We start from the raw sequence: 22925 nt of genomic DNA on the forward strand, positions 1-22925 counted from the left end.
ATATATTTTTCAGATGTTTCTTTAATCTTTTATTTTTCTTGTGAAATACTGTATGTCTTTATCTCCTCTGCCTAAAAAATGTTCCAAAGAAGTAATCTAATAAATAAAAAAAAAGTCTTCTTTGACTAAACTGTTCACAACTCAAAGACATACACCCTGTGACGAGGACTCACAAGTAGCTGCTGCGTCATATTAGAATAGGATATGGGATATAAGGGATCACAAGCTAAAACAAAACTGTATCACTGGCCGAACATGTTATTGTACGCTTTAGCATTAAAGGAGTAGTTAGTCATTCTGGAAAATTTGCTTATCTGCTTTTATAGATGAAAAGATTCAGAAGTGGGACCAAATCATTGTTTTACAAGTCAAGTTAAGTCCCAAGTGGAGACAGGCAAGTCCGAGTCCAGTCTCAGATCAAGACTGATAAGTCTGAAGTCGAGTCTGTAACCCTAAACTTTGAGTTCTAGTCCTAAACGAGTCATAATGTGCTCTTCACCAAATATATTAGGCCACCATTTTATATTTTTAAAGTTAAAATGAATACAAACTTTAGAGTGAAGCATTAATCTGTACAGAAAAAATGCAGAGGCGCAGTTTCACATAAGAACTGTCATATAATTTCCTCAATTAAATGTGTTTTTAGTGTTGTATTTTTATATCATAATTTATTTTTGTGCTTGGGGCGGGTCTCAAGTCAGTTTGAGTCAAAAGGCTCAAGTTAAGTCACAAGTCATTGGTGTTAAAGTTGAGTTGCAAGTCGAGTCTAAAGTCAACATATTTGTGACTCAATTCCGGCTCCCAAGTCATTTGACTCGAGTCCACACCAGTCCATTGCAAGGTGTGATGTGTTATTTTGAGGGGACATGAAATTTACACTGTTATGCAAGCTGTACTCTAACTACTTGTGGCAAAGTGTAATTTCTTCAGTGTCACATGAAAAGATATAATCAAATATTTACAAAAATGTGAGGGGTGTACCCACTTTTGTGAGAAACTGTGTACTTGTGGACACAGGTGTGCCACATAGACTGTAGGTGTGCCAGACTTTTAAAGCACTTTCCGTACTTTAATTTGAAGGGCGAAAATCGCTAAACCGGAACTTACGTTTCTGCTCGCACAAACCTGTAGCTTTAAGATGAGGGGGCGTGTCATCTGGGGTTGTCCCTTTGATTTGAATATACAGTAGTTCGGCGGGGCTGGAGTCTGATTGCGTCGGATGTTGTTCGTCTTGTGAGGCGAGCACAGCGGGACGTGGTGGCTTTATTCGCCAGCCATGCTCGTCCGGGCCTATATTTAACATTTGAATAATATCAGCTAGGAAGGAGTTTTCTCCGCCGCATGCACACACAGAGGGGACTGCGCTGCTCGCAAACGACAATATGGACTTGCACATATTGGACCACAGGCTACGGGTCATCAGCATATCCAAGAATGGGCTGGTGAATTTCACACACCCCCTGATTAAACTCATATTTCTCCGGAACAGGACACGGTAAGAAGACTCATCGATCGGGGTCAGATGTTTGTGTCGCTCCGGTGTGAATCAGCCTGGTAATCCAGTACGGATATATGAGATAACCTACATTCCCTCCTCGTTCACTGCGTGCCCGAGCTCTTATTCGGTTATATGCCTGTGCATGCCCTCCATGAATTATATACAGCAGAGTATTTCGCTGTATTACAGCACTTTATGACAGATATTTAATGTTTGACGAACTGCACATCAGCCAGAATATAATATTCTGTAGGAATATACATACATTGGAGATCTGATATGTTTACTAATAATCTACATTATAATTGCACAAAACCCTGCAGCAGTTTAGTTAACCGTGCATTCTCATGTGTTATGTTGTATTTCATAGAGAACGTTTTTTGCAGTCCTGTAAAATGCAAGTATGACTTTAATGCATGCTGCTTCTACAGAACATAGGACCAGGATTGAAAATATTCTGTGCCCCACTGTATTTTATGTGGACCTCGTTTCTCTCAGCTCAAACTACCTAACCTCCTTTACCCAAAATCAGCCATCTAGTTTGCAACTTGTCCGGATCTCATGTTGGCATTAGTACCAGTTTTCAGTTAATCCCTGGATTTCCTCTCATTGTTATGTAATTGTTTATTGCTCTGGCTGCCCCACATATGCAGCTAGAGGGAGAACTCAACATCTGTCTTCAAGCTGCTCATGATAGAGGCCAAGCAGTGGCTCAGCTACTAGCAAAAAAACTTGCTACTAGCTAAATTCAAGTTACTCATCTCATCACCTCATTTGTGCTCTGTGACATCGCAAGTATAGATATCACACTATCCTCAAAGATCTGCTTATTGTAAGCATCCTGTGAGTATCAGCAACAGAGCAGCCCTATAAATAATCAGTTCACAAGGCAAGATGGCCAGCTTATCCCTCCATAAGTGGATCATGAGCCTGAAAAACTTGATTTAAATCTTGTATATTTGTCCGTGAAACACTTCACATCTGTTCACACCTAACTACATCCATCAGCATTCATTTGTGTCATAGTACTACTGGATGAGAAAGTAGGGTTTGACATGTCCATATCAGGCGCACTGAGTCATGATTACTAGCAGGTACAGGCCAACAAGTTTGTGTTGAGTAAATTTAAATGATCCAGAACTGCGTCTAGATTTAAAGTCACTCTCTCTTTAAATTTACTTTAAAAGTGTGCCTACATTTTCACTTGAACAGGCTCTGTGAAGCATTCACTGTCTGGAGGGGGGACAAAAGTAGCTCAGAATGAACCAGAAGGCAGGCTGCACTTCCTTGGATTAACAGGCCTGTCTGTTGTGCAGTGTTTTATTGTGCATGGTTTGGAGTTATGTCATCATACTGTGATATGGATGTGTTTAGCCTCGTTTTTCCTGTTCTGTTTCTGTAGCAGGGGTTGTTTTTATGTAATTTTTCCCTCCTCTGGTCAAACTATAGACAATGCAGATCAGGGAGTGGTGCTGAAGATTGAGTTCATGGCAACTCAAAACAATTGTGGAGCAAAAACAAGCCCGATTGCCTCGGTTGGTTTTTAGCCATCTCCCTCTTTCAGGCCTCTGCTATTCATTAGAGTGATTTGAATGCAGTCCTGAGAAGAATTTTAAGGAGGTAATCACTTCTAGGAGCAAGACTTTTTCCCAGATTGTGAAATCGTAGATTCTCCTCTAACATCATCCAACACAACTGAGGCGTTAAGGTACAGGTGCAGAGGCTGAAAGTTGTGAGAGACTTTGCCTGGTCTGGAAATAAGATTTATTTGAAAGATTATTTGACGAGGAGGCACAGCAAGCGTATGTTCAGAGACTGTTAATCTGTGAAGGTCAGCTATGTTGAGACTATGTCATTGAGAGGGTGAAGATATCGGAAAAGTTAAAAGAGAGGACATTTGATGTAGGTCATCTTTTGGGTTTAGCATAAGGGTCGGACCACAAAGAGGTGTGGGTTATAAGTTTGGGAATGTGTGTTTATCTTCACGCACTCATGCACCAATGGATGTAAATGAATCCTTCCACAGTGGGCAAAAAACTTGGACCATGGACTTGCAAGCTGTTAGTTTGTAGTCTTGTATTGTCCTTAGTAGTTGTTCGGAGTTTATGGGTGTGGTAACAATTGAGTCCCACTATCAGCGAGGGTTATGTATGGTTTGGATTCTCAATTCTGACCCTTTGAGGGGCGGAAGTCAAAACAGGTCACTTGCTTATTTCACTGAAAAAACTTCTACACGATGCATATTCATTCATATTCACAATTCACTTCATACAGTTTATAAAAACTGTATGTTTAGTCCATACAGTTAAAATTTGTTGCTGTTATTTAATAACTCATTTGAAGAGTGCAAGCAACATCTCAGAGTCAGAAAATGTATCAAATACGGCCAGCATGAAGAGGAAGGGGGAGATGTGGTGCTCAAGAGCGGGGGTGCAGGTGCACAGGCACACTGTGGCTGTAGTCAAGGCCAGGGCAGGGAAGTGCGCATCTGGTCAGGGGCTGGGCCAGTACTTGATACCCTACCCTTCCCTACTGTACTGTGGATGCAGCCCTGCAGGCTCCACACAGTCCTCCTTTCTTCTCTGCGGCTCACTAACTAGAGCATGGGTTGGAACAATGCCTCAGCTGAGCCAGAAACCCAGTGGGGAGTTTTCCACTTGTCTGCTTCAGTGGCCTGTCAAGGTTGGGGCTCTCGCTCCCCTCGTTTACACAAGCCCCCCCACTCCCTCTAATAACAAGCAGGAATTTCTAGAAGAAAAAAACACACATTCTCTATTGTTCTGAAAAAAGGGGACCCCGTGAGAACACTAGATCAGTTTGTATGAAGCTGCAAAGGTAGCAACGCCAGCTTGGTCATCCACTGACGATGGCCTAGCTTCAGGCTAACTCCACACACAACAACATCAATTCGCTCCACTCTTATCATGTTTCCTCAGCTGGAGCATCAGTTGCAGAAACCCCACCCCCACTCCCTTACTGTCGCTACCACCCGTTGCTTTGTGCAGCTGGATCAAAGTCAACTCTTGTGCGCTTGGTTTTCATCTTCCCCACTCGGCCACTCTTTTGCTACCTGTTGCTTCCTCGTCTCTTTTGGTTATTTTTTCGTCTCTTCCTCTTCATGTTCGTTCATGCCTCAGTAGAAGGAACTCATTACTACCAGTGATCACATGCAGGCTTGTGCATGTTTGATTAGTCGACCAGTTAACCACTGAGTATATGGGGGTACATTTTCTCAATGATTAAAGACTTATTCTGAGACAATGGAGCGGGATGAGGACAAGATCATTTAGTCCAGCTATGTTTATGTCTTTGTTAAATCATCACACACACACACACACACACACACACACACACACACTCACACACTGGGCTGTGTCTGACAACATCTAGCATTCACACCCACATTATGCCCTGAGGAGTCTGTGGAGGGGAGAAAGGAGCCAGAGTTTGCGCTTCCCACCCCAGCTCTCTTCTTAAATTATTGTCACAATTGTTTCTGTCTCTTTTCATGTCAACAAGAGTTGAACAGTATCAGTGACTTCCAAGAGAGACTGTCTGAAAATGTGCACCGTTATTCCTATATTTAATTGATATTGTGCCCCACACAACCCTCCCCCCTGCTAATGATGGCTGGGTTTTCCCTCTGCCTTCTAGTCTGGTCTTGGAACAATTATAAACACACTTTTTGATTTTCAACAGGGTCGGATAACAGTCAAACTAGTTCTGTTTGGGCATAACCCAACCCATCGATGCTGTGTTTCCTAAGAGCTTTATTTGTCCTCATTTATGTTTCCATTTATTTGATGATGTGGAGACAATTTTAGATAGAAGGGCAAGGGCAGACAGCTTTGTTGTGGGGAGACATTGGTTGGGTTCCTGGGTGTAGGTTTTTGTAAAACCTGGCTATGCTTATGTTGTTATGTTGAGCAGATTCACTTTATGGAAGGAAATAGAGAGGAAGTGGATGCATTTCCACGACAAGAGATCTCTGGGTCTTTTATTTCACAACACGTGCAGGGGTGTACAGATTGTAACTAAAAGCAACCTTCCTTAGATGGTGATGGTAATGAAGAGGATTGCATAGTGACTGTACAAACAACGTTAGGAAAAATAATTTTCTTGTGTGCTTGTCAGTATTATGTAATGCGGGTTAGGTGAGGCATCTTATCTGTCTTATCTGTACTGCACAAACAGGAAACTTAACAAGCACAATTGTCTCACAGATGGAGTTCTCTCGGGTTGCTTGACAACACACAACCAATGCATCGCTGAGGTCTGGCTGTCTTGCAGGTGTAATAGTATAGGAGCTTTTTCTTGTCATCCAAAACAACACACCACATGTGATAACGCTCCACACTTGATCATTCTCACTTGCAGGATATATACTTGGGATACATTTAAAAAAAAAAATAATTAAATATATGTCAGTTTTATATCCATTGCACAGTACAAGTACAAGTACTGTAACAACACAATGCAGTTTAGCATCTAACCAGAAGTGCAAAAGGCAGTGAAGTGCAGAGTAATGTACAGAGGTACTACCTGCAGGAAACTGCGAGCTGGGGAAGTGGAAGGGTCAACAGGAAATGAAGGGGGTATTATAACACAATGGGCTGGCCGAGCTTGCTAGCACAGCTGGTAGTTAGTGTTACAGTGTTCTCTTCACTCTCTCTTTGTCTCTCTGTGGGGCGATTGTCCCATCTCATGGCAGGGATTACTTTTTTTTTGCTGAGTCAGGAGTTTGACAGTCTCACTCAGATCTCTACTGTAATAGCCTCAGCTGACAGATAAGCAGAGGAAGAGGAAGGTGCATCCCCAGTGAGAAGTTTTAAGAAAACAGGAATATGTAGCGCTTCCCTTTTTAGGGATTCAAATCTCATATATTCTCTTTACCAACAACGGTAATCCTTAAAAAGCCTTACTAACTCAGTAACAAGGCTTCTGAAAGGCTTTCTTTTGGTTGCTCTGAGCCATAATGCAGGTGGTATTTTGTATTTGCTCTTCTTGTGTCCAGTTATTAATGGACAACAAATGGTGGAATTAAACCTTGAGAGGGGATTTAAGCTTTAATTCCACCCTCGGTTGCTCTTAAAAGAGATTGTTTTTGTAGCTGCACTTATTTTTTCTGCTAAATAAAAGATTTACGTGAAACGAGGGAACTGATGCACATAAAGTTATGCTTTTGGCTAGCACTGGCACATTTACAAAACAGTGACCACTGTGCATTGCCCCTGAAAATAAGAGATGAGAAAAATAAATAAAAATAAAGGAATAGTGCAACGTTTTTGGGGAATTGGCTTTTTTCATTGACAAGATCAAATGTGCAATATTATAATAATAATAATAATACTACATTTATTTATAGAGCTCTTTCAATTGAAGTGCACTAACACTACAATAAAATTTTAATTGAAACACTGAAAAGTAAATACCACTATACAAAGACATCAAAGATAAACAAACATTTAGGACTCATACGCAGCAGTAAATAAGTAGGTCTTAAGCTTTGATTTAAAAACCTCCCAATTGAACATGCCTAATATCTGCTGGAAGACTGTTCCATAATGTTGGAGCACGAAACGAAAAGGCTATGTAGGCACATAAGCATTTATCAGACAGATATAATGGTGCAAGGCCATTCACTATTTTGTACATTAACAAAAAAAACATCTGCAGACCTCGCAAACTTTTCTTAGGCAGCCCAGAGAACAGTACATTACAATAGTCCAACCTAGATGTAACAAAGGCATGAATAAGGGTCTCAGCATCTTTAAGTGCCAATATTGATCTAATCTTTGCGATTCTTAGGAGATGAAAGAAGGCTACTTTTGTCACCTCTTTTAATATGCAAATCAAATGAAAGTGATCGATCAAAAACGACCCCAAGAGTCTTTAATCTCTCCTTGCGATGAATGACTGAATCATCAATGGATGGAGTAAAATTGTCATACAAATGAATGGTGAAACCAGCAGTGGACCAAGGATTGAATCCTGTGGAACCCCGTGCTGAAGTGGTGAAGGGCCGGAAAATGTGTTATTATAAAACGCACATTGAGATCTTTCTGAAAGGTAAGATCTCAAACACTTAAGCACCTGGCCAGAGATGCTGTATTTCTCGATTCTGTCCAAAAGAATACGATGATCCACAGTATCAAAAGCTGCGCTAAGATCCAACAACAAAAGGACAGATGCTAAGTCTGAGTCAGCAGCCAGTAACAGATCATTTACCACCTTTTTTGAGTGCCGTTTCAGTAGAATGTTTTGCTCAAAAAGCAGACTGCGTCGGCTCAAAACTATTATTAGATGACATGATATTTTGAAAAGCTGATTTGAGACCACTTTCTCAAAGACTTTAGATAAGAAGGCCAAATTAGAAACAGGTCTAAAATTTTCCAATGAGTTTATATCCAGATTTGGTTTCTTTAATAATGGTTTAACCACTGCAGATTTGAAGCAAGCCAGAAAATCTGTGGGGAGCGAAAGGTTTAAAACAGCTAAAACATGCCATCCTAATGTTGGCCATAGTTCTTTAACAACCCAAGCAGGCAAGGGATCCAGAGAGCAACTAGTTCCTCTTGCAGTGACCCTGTCCTGTAGAAAATGGTCCTGTGATAGCGCAGTCTAATCCCCAAACATTTGACTGGGGTATCGTAGTTCGGATGTCCTCAGCTCTCTCATAAAAATACATCATAAAATCATGTGCTGACAAATCTGTACTACTTACTGGCTGCTGACACTATGTAAGTCCATCAACAGTGTCAAATAAAAGTCTTATGTCTAATGCTTATTATTCACAATCACATTAGAATAAAAAGCTGTCTTTGCAGTTGCCATCCTAGACTTATAGGTTGTCAGACTGTCATGCCATGCCCTATAATAAACTTCAAGGTTAGTATGGCGCCACTCACGTTCAACTTCCCTGCAGCGCTTTCTGAGAGTCAGTAACTCATCATTTAGCCAAGGTGTATGATTTTTTTTGGAGGACACTTCCGTGTCTCAGCTGGAGCCACCCACTCCAACAAATCCTGGAGTGTAACATTAAAGTTGTCTGTGAGACAGCCCACTGAAAAGGCTTGGCTAAAAACTGGATCCATCACATCTGGTAGTTTTCAAATGAAGGTAATTTAAAGCACTAGTGCTAATAATATCGAGATAACCTTGTCTTCTGCACCATTTTCCCCGTACTAAATGAATTAGGGATAGACATGTAAAATAATATCAGCGAGTGATCAGAAATTGGTAAAGCACTGATATTATTAAGTGACACAGACAAACCATATCTTGGTTAATCCCATTTGAGAAAGCATGTTAATTATTAAATAATTTTAAAGATGCTAGTTAGATTGATGATTTCTTTTAACTAGGCTAGCTGCTTTCCCAAGCTTCCAGGCTATATGCTATGCTAAGCTAATAGTCTCCTGGCTCCTGTTTCCTACTTTACAGACAGATGTGAGAGTGGTATGAATTTTCTCATCTACTGTAACTCTTCATAAAAAATCAAAGGAGCACCTTTCTCAAAATGTCTATTCTAACTAATTTGAAAGTTTCCTTTCAATGATATTCTCAGTGCTAGGCCATCAGTTTTATTTATTTCAACATCCTTTCCACAGTTTGGATGGCTCTAAATACTAGAATACAATAATGAGTGTCAGCTTTTGCTTTGGAGAAATACAAAAGTGAACCCATCTAAACTAGTTACTTGTTAACTTAAGCTTCTCCAAAGCATAATCTTTTGCTTCAGCTTGCCATTATCAACACACACAACAGGATTTTAAACTGTGTTTCTGCTTGTATGTTTGTTTTTTTATCAAAGAACCAGATATTTCTTAAGGCAGTTGCTTCTCTTTTACGCTCATGATTACACCAGGAGAATCTTATGCACATCCAAGTCTTGGAAGGGCTCCAGTCACCTTACATTGTCTGTGATGAAAATAGGTAAAAAGGACGTGTTCTTCAAGAACCTTTGACTCTATTATGTTTTCCTTAGACAGTTTGACACTAGTAGGAAGTCCTCCCCAGAAAGTGAAAAAGCCAGAACAGCCTTAACCTTGAAGCCCTCAGGAGTTTGAGTTGACAGTGTATTGAAAGCTCAAAGTAAAAAGCCTGAAGTCTAGACTGGGCAGTGAAGACTGAACACAGGTTTGTCTTGTCAAAGTGGCCATTAATGTCCAAGGGAACAAGAGGCTACAGGGCAAGTCCAACTCTAGGTTACACAGTAATCAGTTCTCTCTCTCCCTCTACATCTTACCTAATGATTCAGTCTGTCCCAGTCTCCTTGTTGTTGCTGTTACACATATCAAATATATTTCTTTGTATGTAGAACAAGAGCAATTTCTTCCATCCAGAAACTTGATTTTTCATATAGCCTACTGGCCTGAAAAGATGATGTAATCCAAGAAAACAAGTTTCCAGTTCTTTTCTCAACTTGTACCAAATCCCATGACCCTCTTAAACATTTTTTTTCATAAAGGCATCATTCAGTAGAACTGAACACTTTGGTCAGGTCAAGCAACAGCATTCGAAAGCCAATGTTTTGGCCCCAAGCCTATTGTAAATACCAAACTGGATAGAGAAAGTATAGTAAATTGGTATCAACAAATTTAAAGATTCAGTCAGTGTTTGGGGTAACCCGTTAAAAAGTAACCTCTGAATACTATAATATAATACAATAATGACCTTCAGCCGTGTTACAAAGTAACACGTTAAAGTACTCAGATCACTTACTCATTACTTTTTTGCTAGTTCTGGAATTCAAGTATTCAGTTATTTTGTTACATTTTTCAAATTAGCAATCTGTAAGAAGTTAAGTTAAAGAAGTTTACCATATTTCCTTGTTCCTTTTGTAAAAAAAAATCCCCAAAGCATTCGCACTGTTTCTGTTTCTTCCCTACTTCTTGGAGTGTAGCTGCTAGTAGTGTAAGATATCTAATCCTTGTGTCAGTGCTCATGTGTGGCTCAGCTAGTGAGATAGCAGAGAGGACAGCCTTTACGTCGTGGAAGTAACTAAGCATTGACCTATTTAACTGGTTGCGTGTTGAAGGTGCCACCTGTCAGGTACCGTCAGATTCTAGAGAGCAGTTCTGAGATCCCAAATAATAACAACATAACAACTTGGTGCGAGCGGCTCTTTTTTCTGTCTTTTCTTTGCAAATGTTTAACCCCAATGGCCTCTCTCAATTTCGAAAACTGCACTGTCTTTTGAAATATTTAACCTAAGTGGCTTTTTCTTTAGAACGAGGTAGGGAAAAATAAGTAGCTTTCAAAGATTGGTGCTAGGTGGACCTGTGTGGCACTGGTGAAGACACATTTCACCAAAGTTGTCAACTTGAATTTCATAGCAGACGCATATATATGCCTGTCAATTCTGAAACCCACATACGCATCACAGTTAGAGTGGTGTTTCCTTGTTGTTCCTTGAATGCAGCAGTTGGTAACTGAAGCAGTGCCCCAGTTTTGTGTGTTATCCACAATTTGCTGTAGACAAAGGAGTGATGAATTTCTGAGAACCCCATTTACTTGATACCTGGTAACTATTATTATGAAAATCTGAACCTCTTTTTATTGGTTGCATATGAGTAAAACTCTTCTTCCACTCTCTTTGTCCTTCCTCTCTCCTCCTTATCTCCTGCCTTTCATGTTTTCTCACTTTCCAATGGCATGCCTCTCTCCATCTGTACTTCCTCTCCTGTTTCAGATGTAAGTTCTTCAGTCTGACGGAGACACCAGAGAACTACACAGTCGTCCTTGACGAGGAAGGCTTCAAAGGTAAAACACCCTTGTGTGTAGCTGTTAAAAAATGACAAGTTTGACAGACATTTACATTTACCAGACACGGAAGGTCTAGAAAAGATGCTATGCATTTTCATTTTGGGAGTAATTTTTGAGCTTGACACATAATAGGGACTAAAAGAATTTCCCAGCTTTATTGAAATGTGATGTGAGTGCTCTTTTAACAAAGAGGAAGCACAGTGATTCACTACTTTATTTTTTGTTTTTTTGATCTTCATGTAGCTGTCTCTCCATTGTCTACAAATTTGTTTTAATATTTGTCAGCCACGAGCATCTTCTCCAGAGTCCAACAACACCACTCCCAAAAACCATGCAAGTTGTGTCACATTCTTTATGTATATACCACTAACCTAAAATCATGGTTAGCGAGTAACTAGTATGCAGTCTTGAATTGGGCCACAGCAGAGGACTGTTGTTTTGCCAGTCCAGTGTTACTTTCTTTCATCCTTGTTCCCTTCAGAGACGTCACTGTACAAAACTCATTGTCTATGCAAAAGTAAGAGTTCGAGTTTTTGACCTTCCCTCAGAAACTGTAGATTTGCCCTAATTAACTCATGGTGTTGGGTATTTTCCCTGGTGAGAAAATGTAATTTTTTTTTTAAACATCTGTGAGCAAGAGTTCTATCTTAAGAAAACTAGATTTAACATTGTTAGACCCCTTATCTCTCTCATCCCTCTGGTGCAAAGCATCATAGACAGAGAAGGTTGGTGGACATGAGAGTGCTATCTGCGTGCAATTTAGCTGCTGCTGCTGATATTTGGTGCCTCCGACTTACAAAGGTCAAGTACAGCTTTACAGGAAAACAGTTGTTGCCCTATTTTCTTTAATAAAGTTCAAACAGCACTTATGGTTAAAAAACCTAATTAAATAATTTGTCAGGACAGAAAATTACAGTCGCATTCCTCACATATATAAATTTCTTGGAAGCAAACATCAGCACATAAAAACACCACAGCTTTTTGGGTGTGGTGGAGATGGTCTTGATCGGTGATCAATAAGATTGTCCTTCGTCTTCAATGACGTTTCAAACGTCAGCAATTAATTCCTTTTTTTCTTGTCAAATCAGTTTGAATTGAATAATTTCGTGTTTTCCGTGTGTTGGCAATTTAACCAATTGTTTTGCTCAACTGTGATGGGTATCTGTCTTTATTTAAAAAAGAAATAGTTTTACACACTGAGCAATTGTTAGACCAGTCAGAAAATAATGGATAGATTCACAAATTCTAGTTAAGCCCTCGATGAGGTTTTTGCCTCTAGAACATACACTCTTAGAACAGAGACAACAGTATGTATGTTCTAGTCCCATCCACTCCTCATCCAGCCATCTTTGTCTGGTCCTTTTACACAGATGTAGTTGTTAAAGACATATTTGACTCAGGGTGCTCCGTTTCCCTCCCTGTCTCCTTTGCTCTCCTTCTAACTGAGGGCCTATTTTAAGAGGTGAAAGCTGGTGTAGCGAAGTCACAACGGGCCGTCTGTGACAAATTATGCCAGCCAGAACACTGGCTCTTTGGAGGGGAGTAAAGAAAAAGGAGTATTCACTGCAGGAGTTAGACAACATTTGGCAATGTTTGTAGTTAGCTGAATCATAAACCATAATCAAAAAGTTTTGTGCCTTCTCTGAAAAGTTCTGAGACTTTAAGTGAAGATGCATGTTTTCTCAGGTTTCTGCGGCTGAGGGATCAACATGTTTGAACTTTGACCCTTCATTACCACTGGCTCAGAGCTGCCTGTACCTGTGCATTAATGCATTGGCGTCAGGTCACACTCTACGGCCTATGGTGGTGTAGGTACTGTTTGCCTCTCCTAGGTTTTACTTGTGTTACTGTGCAGTATAATTAGTAGGGACGTTTGAGGTCTTCATGCCGAAGGAAGAGACAAGAGGTGGGGAAGAGAAAGTGTGTGTACCTTATACTGCGCTGCAAACAAGAGGAAGTTGTTACTTACAGCTGCCTCATAGTGCACATTAAGATACATCACTGGCAACATGAAGTTGTGATTAGGTGCAGATGTTAAACACATCCTCTTTTACCCTTTGAAGTTACCAAATCACTCTTGTAATTTGCTGTAGAAATGTTGGTTGCATGACAGTCCCCTATAGATTGTATACAGTCACATTCCTTGCGGTTAGTCGTAGCTTGTGACTGTTGTTCCTCTTCACTAGTGCAGTTTGGTCTCTGTTGTCTTGTTTGGCTTTGAATACATACATACTTTAATTTAGCCTAAAGCTAAAACTAGCAGTGGTTGCATTACTGATTTCAAATTCATTTTTCAATAATATTGGGAAGTATTTTGCCATCCTCATGTGTTTACCAGTTTCAAATGTAATCAGCATAACTTTATCAGTCACACAATTTGGGAGGTTTTGCACCTGCAGAATGAGCTCCTCGTGGGACCATCTATTTTTTTCTTAGTAGTGCAGCGGTTGGACCGTTATTTTACACAAGTGGTTTGTTTAAAAAAAGTTATTTTTTGGTATGGTAAGCGAATAAATCCACCCTGCAGCTGCCAATATGGTGAATCCGCTTTATTGCCAAGTAGTTTTACACATGTGAGGAATTTGCTCTGGTGCCTTAATGCACAACAATAAACATAAAATAAATAGATGTAAAAAACATACATGTACTTAAGCCTAACACAAAGTGAAAGGCTAGCCTAGGTGTCATAAAAATACACAACTATATTTTTCAATCAAATTTAGTCTGTGTTTTATCTTTTGACCTGCAAATTACCAAATTACTGCTAACTGGGCTTTTTCTCTTTTTCTCTTCTTGACCCCACTCAGAGCTCCAGCCCTCAGAGCATCTCAAGGTAGAAGGCTCCATCTGGCTGCCGCTCAACGTGGTCTCTAATGGCAACGCCTCCAACAGCTCACAGGCTGTCGGCGTGACCAAGATTGCCAAGTCGGTCATCGCCCCCCTGGCCCAGCAGCACGTCTCTGTCTTCATGCTCTCCACTTATCAGACCGACTTTATCCTGGTGAGTCCCATCTGCTTTAGTCTTTTTTTTTTTTGCTTTTGCTCATCGTTATGCCACTCCAGTCTAAGTATCTCGTTAAAAAAAGAGCTACTCTAAGCTGTTCATGTTTGTATAATTTAGTGACGTCTGGAGCAATTTCTCAAACTCTCGAAATAAACTCCAAAACCTCTCATAGACTGAACACTTTCACCTGCCGAGCTCTGCGTGACAAAAGAAGCTGCAGTGTCGGTAATTTGTCCACTAAACCAATTCTGCTGTTAAGGAATTCCTTCTCGACATACTGTAGCTGAGGGCACTAAAAAGTTAGTTGATGTATTACGTGTGAAAGTGTGAAGTGGGCAAAAAATAGATAACACCGTGAAAAACGTTTGTGTCAGCATCTATAATTAATGGTTGACGTGCTGGTTGAGCTCAAATGCAAATGAATTAATTGTAGACTATATATGCTTAAACAAAATGTTGATCTAATAGTTTATACATATTTCACAGTGCTCTAAAACGTCTAACCATCCGCATTTATGTCCCACCTCTATATTGTGTAGGTGAGAGAGATAGATCTGTCTGTAGTCTTCAGCACTCTGGAGGAGGAGTTCAATATTTACAAAGAGGTGGGAGGAGAGTCTGTCCCTATGCACTGTCGGGATGTTTCCAATGGCATCCAGAAGAACGGCAAAGAAGGTAGAGGTCACAGTCCTGCTCAGTATGAATTCACTTGCCACTCAGGTATTGATCGAGCTCGTCTCAGAGGGTGAAGCGAAGATCCTCTAGCACCACCAAGTGTAAAGACTTGTTCATCACATAGGAAGTGGTCTTAAAACATAGTCACAGTTCACAAGTCAAACCGTGAACAATAAATCATTGTTGTAATTATAGGCTAAACATGAATATGCTGTATATACAAATTATAAAATACATTATTGAACAATTATACATTTTTAGGACCTCAGTGTAATACATTTCACATTTGCACCAGAAAAAAAAGCTAGAATTAATGAGCCACTTTAGAAACAAAAAAACAGCCAAATGGATGGCGTTAAACTGCGTACAGCAGGCATCAGGGTTTGTTGCTCATGCTCTGTAATCAAGCTGTGGATATAAACAGTGATTCAACACTCCCAACAAAACTCGTTTTGAAATGTATTTATGCTCCCTGTGTGAATACTGACAATGTTATAATTTTACAACTCTGCCACAGAACCAGTGAAGAGATGTCATGTTTGAAAACTTAAACTGCATTCAATTACTGTATCCTGTCACAAGAAGGTTATTTATTTTTTCACCATGAAGTATAGGACATGCTGTAAAATGAGGGAAGATCATACTGAAAAATATGCACATGCCTTAACAGTCTTCCATATCTTTGCATCTGAAGTTATCTGTGTCAGCATATACGAAAAACAGCTTTAGCTTGATATGTCAGACTAGTTCGGAAACCTTTCACCCACCAGCTCTGCGGTGTTGTTTTACAGATTTACAAACTGTAGACACAGCAGTGACCTAACTGCAGCTCTAATTTCAAATTTACTTTCGTTTGCAAGACTGTAGGAGAAGATAAAAATAAAGTTTGGAAGACTTGGCAGGCGTGAAAATAGAGGGAGTTACTGGTTTCTCACCGCGAGTGAGGCATAGATACTGCATGAGGTGAAAGGGACATATTCGTGCAACAACTGGAAAGTTGCTGCTGCGGTTTGGCCCGCTGATCAACCCTGCAGTTGGAGCTGCAGCAGTGGCTGTGACACCCAGCTCATAGAGGAAATAAAGGTTGTTTTCTTAGCGCCAGATTTCTACAATCAGCGTAAAAATTCAGTCTAACTCGGTCACATCTGAACACAGACTCACTGTAGTGTGTATTGTCTCGATGTCCATCATGAATTTGCATCCATCCAGTCTGTTTTTCAGTATCAAAGTAATCTAGTGATAGTTGCCTGGACATCCATGAATACATTGAGAATAGGAACTGCTAATAGCTAATTTATCATACTTTTAATGGTACCAATTTGCCAAAATATCAACAAATACAAACTTCAAAAATACACAATTTGGGTGGCGTTGACTTGTTTTTTTGAGGGCCCACAGTGTCTACGTAACTTGACCTGGAAAACCCTGATCTAGGAGGAGAACTGCATTTTTAAGCTGTGTTTGTAACCAAATTCAACAACAAAATGTTTTCTTTACTAAAGCTTTGTAAAACTAGAAATTAATAACTGTTGTCAGAGGATCCACTGATATTTAAAAAGTATAAGAGTAGATTTACTCTGAAAAATAAGTTACTTTAAAACCATCTTCAGTAAAATAGAAAAGCTTGAAACTACAACAACCCCCTTCCTTTTTGGGACTAACTCTACTCTTACTTGAGTTAAAAGTACACTCACTTGGGGCAGAAATACAGTATATGTCAAGGATTAGGGGATCTTTACTTGCATTGAGAAGTATTTACTTTAAAGTGAAAGTGTATAGAAATGTTTTATATGTTAAGTTGTTTATGCCTTTTATGTGAAAGTCACTGCTAGTTCAGCTATCCTTACAAACCAACACTGTCCCTGCTCTTCCAGCCATGCAGCCCACAGTTCACCCAGTGCTGATCCCCCAGAACCACTTCTGTGTCATGTCTCTGGACCCGGACACACTGCCGTCTATCGCCACCACGCTCATCGACGTCCTCTTTTATTCCAACAGGTGAGATGCCACTTGCTCAAACCGCTGCACTACCTCTCAAAAACACAGGGTGGAACCACAAGATGCAAGAAATCCGCTCACTGGCTTGTGATTGTCTGCATTGACATGGTTTCTGAAAAATGGAATGAGAATCACAGACCGTTTGTCAGCCCCAGATGTTGTAAACATAGAGGTTTATTGTTTTTTTTTGTTTGTTTTTTTTTTCTAGTTTTACAAAGTATTCAAAGATATTTTTAATTTCTATTCTTTTTAATCCATCCAGCCCTGTGAGGGAGAAACACTAAGAAAAAGTTCTCTCATACTCCATATTTTTCTGTTCTTGACAATTATTTAATCGTGTCACTTAATGTATTATTATCTTTTAAATCAATTCTGCTGACTAACGTTTGCCTTTGTAACGTCTCACCGAATGTATCACTTCCTCTCTAGTCCTAAAGAGGATGCACAGTCGGCCCAGAGCCAGGACTTGGACTGTATCAAGTTCTTCTCCTTCTCCCTCATTGATGGCTACATCTCACTGGTGATGGACACTGAGGCTCAGAGACAGTAAGGATTGTTATTCTTTACACTGACCCAGAGCTGCTTTGGGTTAATGAAGGTTCATTTTGTGTCTACTTAATTGATACTTCTCAGGTATAGTTTACCCCAGTCCTGATTTGAACCACAACAGCTTAGTAGTTTCCCTGTTTGCTTTGCCGGTGTTGCGGTGTCTGTATTTGCAAGCTTTTATCTGGTGATTGCTAGAGGTTCCCCTGTACATCTCTAAAATGGTCTTGTGTGTGTTTGCACTTCATTGCTTGGTAGAAATCAGTGCTTGATCTTTGTGCTCTAGGTTTCCTGCTGATCTTCTCTTCACCAGCTCCTCTGGGGAGCTGTGGAGAATGGTTCGTATAGGGGGACAACCACTTGGCTTTGGTAAGGTTTTACAAAGCAAGCTAAGGATGTTGATTCCTTGATCTGTCTATACGTATAAAACCGTCTCGCTGATTTGCACTGACTGTCTTCTGGTGACACAGAAGGTACTCAGTTTATGGTACCAACACCTCTAACGACTTTGATGTCACTAGGATATAGGAAAACAATCACTGTAACGTGTGACTGACCTGCTCTGTGAAATCATAAATCAACACATCTAAAACATCCTGTCAGGAGCCTTACATTTTCCGAGATGTGATTGCAGGTGCATTGGCTTTTTAGACGTAATGTTGATGCCGATAGGTTTTTAGATCAACGTTAAAGCTGGGGTAGGCATTTTGTTTTAGAAGATTTTTGTTAAATTTGTTGAAATTCCCTTTACATCCCGACAGCAATCAATAAATAATTTGCTCTGACACACAAATGAAAGAGATCCTGTGTCTGTTTTTTTTCAGTTGAGGTAGAAACTATAGATAGGTGACACATTAAAGGGACAAACCAACATGAAGTTTCTTATTTTGGAGTCAGGTGACCAAGAGCCTCCAGAACAGCTTCAGAACAGATGAACACCATTCCTCCACAAGATATTCCCTCATTTATATATACAACCTTTATTCAATCAGGTAATCCCATTGAGATCAAGAATTTCTTTTGAGTGCAGCAGATAGAAAGAAAAACAAACATAGGTAGGTACATAACAAAAGGACACATAGCATCAGAGACAGTCACAGACATCACTAAGCAGATTTGAAGATGGAAGTTTTATAGGGTGGTGGAGAGCATTGTCTTTCATGTTGGTGCAAAATCTTCCATAGGTGTCCAACTGGGTTGAGATCTGGTGACTCTAAAGGCCAAGGCATTTTATTCACATCATTCTCAAACTCCCTAAACTATTCAGTGAGCACAGAAGCATCTGCATTTGATGTGTTTCTCCACTCTTTTTAGGTTTTTCATTTCATTTCTCCCCCATCTGTACATAAAGGATAGGGTTATTTTTACTATAATATGTGAATGGGACCACCAGTGGTAACAGTTCTATTGCCTTGTGTTTTTCTATTACACTTGCTTGCAGTCTGTAGTAAGTTTAAATGAATACAGAACATGCTTATTATTATCTGGTTAAATGTAGATGAAATTAAATATCCTAAATTTGGCTAATAAAACCTGTTAATGTTTCTGATACTAATTTCAGTGTGTTTCTCCTCCACTCTGCTTCTAGATGAATGTGGTATAGTTGCCCAGATATCTCAGCCTTTGGCTGACAGCGACATCTCGGCCTATTACATAAGCACCTTCAGCTTCGACCATGTTCTGGTGAGTCCAACATCTTCACTTCATTAGTTAGGCCACCACCGTTGTCATGGAAATCAAAGCTTTAAAGTCAGTACTAAATTCTGTCTATATCTATATTTATATAGATATAGATATCAAGAGTGAGGGGGGGGGGGGGGGGGGGGGGGTATTTGATCCCCTACTGAGTATCTATCTATCTATCTATCTATCCACACACAGTTAGGGGGGAAAAATATAGACTGAGAGAGAGTATGTAGATATCATTATAATAATTATTTGTAATGTCTGTACCCACAGCAGTGTGTGTGTGTGTGTGTGTGTGTGTGTGTGTGTGCTGCTGCAGTGGTTTCCTTATCTCAATATTGATTTAGTTTTCCCACTTACCATACAGTGGTTGTGTCTGTCTGTCAACTTAGTCAGCAACGCCACATGTATTATCTTGGAAATTACCAAGAAAGGTTTATCTGGGTTATCTTTTTGCCATTACCCAGAAACGAGTCAAGAAGCAAAGCCAAATTTCCCATATACATCAATGTGATGGAAGCAGTGGAGAACACAGACATCCCTTCAAATGATCAGTCTTACCTGGGTAATGCAGACTGATTTATGGTTTCACTTTGATTTTTGACCAGTGATTAAGACTGATCTCAAATCCCTAAATATATTATATGGCTTAGTCTCTTTCTAATCAAAATGCCCTTAACATTAAATGCAGGTTTGTGTGAAACAAATTAGGTTAAATAGAGTGAACTATAAAACCCTTAGGTAGCGAGTGTACTTCATCTGTGATGAATTACGTTGTAGAAATCCTGTATCGTATAGTTGGGCCTAGTCAACAAACACCTATCAAAGCTGTAACTAGTCATGACATTGTACCTTTGGGTATTCCACTTGAATTCAGTGGTTCTTTTTACACTCCTACCTTCAGAATGTTTGGAAAATTAGTGTGTAACTTACTTGCATAGCTTTATTATGCAGTGTCGCATGTCATTGAGCTTAACATAACCAGAAAGTGTTTTAGTCATAGACCATTTTTACACTTTGTCATGGAATTCTATAATTACAGGAACCTTGTAAACCTGAGATTAGTGTTAACCACAGTCTGTCTTAACACGTAATAGCAAATTCCATTGATAAAAAATAAAGTAGCTGTGATATTACAGTGGCTTGTACTTATACTCTTTGTAGAAATTCTTTGCATCTAATAATATCTGACTGTTTTATGGCCTGTTAAGGTGTTAATCTGTAGGCCTGTGGCTAACCTTCTTTTCAGAATCTATCCTTTTCTATTTTTTTTTTTTTTTAACAAAATTGGCACAGCTTAATTTTTGTAAAGAGGAAGAATGAAAAGGATGGAAGTAATTTAGAAAGCTCTCTCACTGAGCAGGTGCTATGACAGAAATAGGACATTTCCTGACATGTAAAAAAAGCTAATCACTATAACATGTGAAAGGACATGTGCATATGGGATGATGGGAGGTCACTGTTTGATTAGTCAGAATCATTTTATCTTCAACAAAGTCTAAGGGAAATTCCAGTTAACACCAGTGAATATCATGGAAACCACTATATGTGGGAAATATCACTCCGTCACACGGAATGGAATTATGTTTATCAGCATTTTATTGGTTGGAAAGTGTGGGTTTACAGAATTTGTGATTTACAGTTTACATACAGGGCTAACAAAGACCATTTCTCTAGTCAAATAAGTCTTTCACAGCGGTTTCACAGGCCTATGTTAAACAAGAACAAAATATTTGAATTTTAAAGTGGCACAAGTCAGTATGTTTGTGTTAACAATGGGTCAAATAGCTCTCCTGTAATGGGAACTGTCACTTGTAGTGAAGAACCCGCAATGAGTTATCACCAACTCGAATTCATCTTTATGGAATCATCTTTACGTTTTAACATATTTCAGCAATAAAAGGAGAGTAAATAGTGGACTTAACCTGGTGGCCAGTAGCACATCTCCAATAAATGCTAAGGGTGTTCATTGTCTGCTAGATGTGTAAATAGGCAGCTTTTAGCTAACATGTTCACCATATCACTTTTTAAGTAATAATGTGTCAGGGTTGTGGTTACAGCTTGTTCCGCTGCCCAAGTGGCAAAAAAAACAACCTAACACTGCTTTAAATTTCCTCTATTATTTTCAAGGTCCCTGAGGAGGACATAGTGAGTGTGACAGACATGCTCCAGCATCAGAGGAAAGAACCAGCCGCTAGTTGATTTCTGGAGTCCCATGTGAGCTGGATGATCCTGGCTCAATGTGGCGCCCTCTCACTACAGATGCCAGGGGTGGCAGACCAACAGAAAAGGAGGCTAACCCAGTGCCTAGACTAGAACTGCATTGCCAGCAGTATTAACTACTACGAACTTGCCATGAACACCAGAAGCGCTTCTCTATGGTGTGCACATAGTGTGAGGTGAGGCCTCCTGTTTTCCCTATCTAAGGCAGGATGCACTGAGTGCCAGGGGGCCCACAAGCTCACACGTGCACATCAAAATACACAATCGCTCCTAAACACATCCACATCCACAGACATACACACCCACTTGCACACTCAAATTCACAAGCACAAAGTTAGACATATGAACATGTATGATAGACTTTTCTGTCTAAGACAGGACTTGAGATCTGCAGCAAATAGCAGAACACATTTGCATACATTTCACCAGTGCTATAAACACACAACTTAGTCTTCCAGTGAGGTTTTTATTATAAAGCCGTGTCTAAACAGCTGGAGGGGTTCTTTTTTAAATCAAACTTTCCTTTTTGTTAAACTGAAAGTGTGTAGCTTGAAATGCAAGGCAGGTGTTGAACAATATTTATGCAAAAGCAAACTGACAATTTCTATTTTTTGACAACAGGGCTCACTTGTTTAGGTTTAGAGAAGAATGTGCAGGTAGTTCTTATATATTGAAAGTACAATACTACAAATTGTGTCAAGCAGGACAGTATGCTTGGTCACGTTTTTTTTTTTAAGAGGTCAGCATTTATTAACCATTGTATTACCCAAGGTCAATAACACTATGTATTATTTTTTGTTATTTGCACAATAAACTTATAATTTATCTAATATCACTTAGATGTTGTTTTTATGGTACAATTTGAAGTAAAAGTATTGTGAAAACATTTGGAATATTTGTGCTGATTCATTCAATAAAGGGTATTGAAAGTATGTACTCTTTGTTGACTTCTTGGCATTACTCAGTTAAAATCTTTAGGCATAAATGCACATTCACAGCACAACTGCATGTTCCAGCAAATGTTGATGTAATGACAGATGATAGAAATGCAGATGAAGCTTTAAAATATGTCATTTATCATTCATGAGTCAAATATAGGAAGTTAGAATGACAGGTTATTTATGGTTTAAACAGGAATGGAACAAATGAGGTGAGCAATAATAATAATGACTCTCTGGGAACTTCCCTGTGATGCTTGTTCTGTCCGAGTTTTAAAAGAAAGTTGTGGAGCCACCACCTCAAAGGTGTCATCTCTTTGGTTTAGAGTCTGGGATGAGGTAAAACAAGAGTCTACAAATAAATTAAAGCCAAAGAAATTATTTCTGAAATTGAATGTCGTCTGCAGGAAAATTAGATGCACCTTTAAACTGATGCTCTGTCCAAGGGTTAGCACGTACAAGGCAAACAAAATGGAACTCATTAATGTCATGACCCCTCAAATGTATCCTGCAGCCACTTAATTAGAGGACAAGAATTGTTTTTTAACCTTTGTTTAACCAGGAAGTCGAAGTTGAAATCTCTTTTTCA

The 22925-nt window shown here is 39.5% G+C and overlaps 1 protein-coding gene across 2 annotated transcripts; it reads left to right on the forward strand.

Moving 5' to 3' along the window:
• Positions 1-1204: 1204 nt before the first annotated feature.
• On the forward strand, positions 1205-22330 carry castor1 (cytosolic arginine sensor for mTORC1 subunit 1). Of its 2 annotated transcripts, XM_038704021.1 has the most exons (10): positions 1205-1495; positions 11193-11263; positions 14074-14267; positions 14810-14945; positions 16820-16943; positions 17373-17489; positions 17776-17858; positions 19078-19172; positions 19643-19740; positions 21306-22330. In XM_038704021.1, the coding sequence occupies exons 1-9, from the start codon at positions 1383-1385 to the stop codon at positions 19724-19726; spliced, it is 1017 nt and encodes a 338-aa protein (XP_038559949.1). In that variant the 5' UTR covers positions 1205-1382; the 3' UTR covers positions 19727-19740; positions 21306-22330. The 2 variants fall into 2 exon arrangements, with proteins under 2 accessions (XP_038559949.1, XP_038559950.1); XM_038704022.1 differs by lacking the exon at positions 19643-19740 and having other exon boundaries at positions 1208-1495.
• Positions 22331-22925: the final 595 nt, after the last annotated feature.

Source organism: Micropterus salmoides, unplaced genomic scaffold (genome assembly GCF_014851395.1).
Source record: "Micropterus salmoides isolate LMB-PRFRI ecotype aquatic unplaced genomic scaffold, ASM1485139v1 Ms_hic_scaffold_7, whole genome shotgun sequence".
Lineage (NCBI taxonomy): Eukaryota > Metazoa > Chordata > Actinopteri > Centrarchiformes > Centrarchidae > Micropterus > Micropterus salmoides.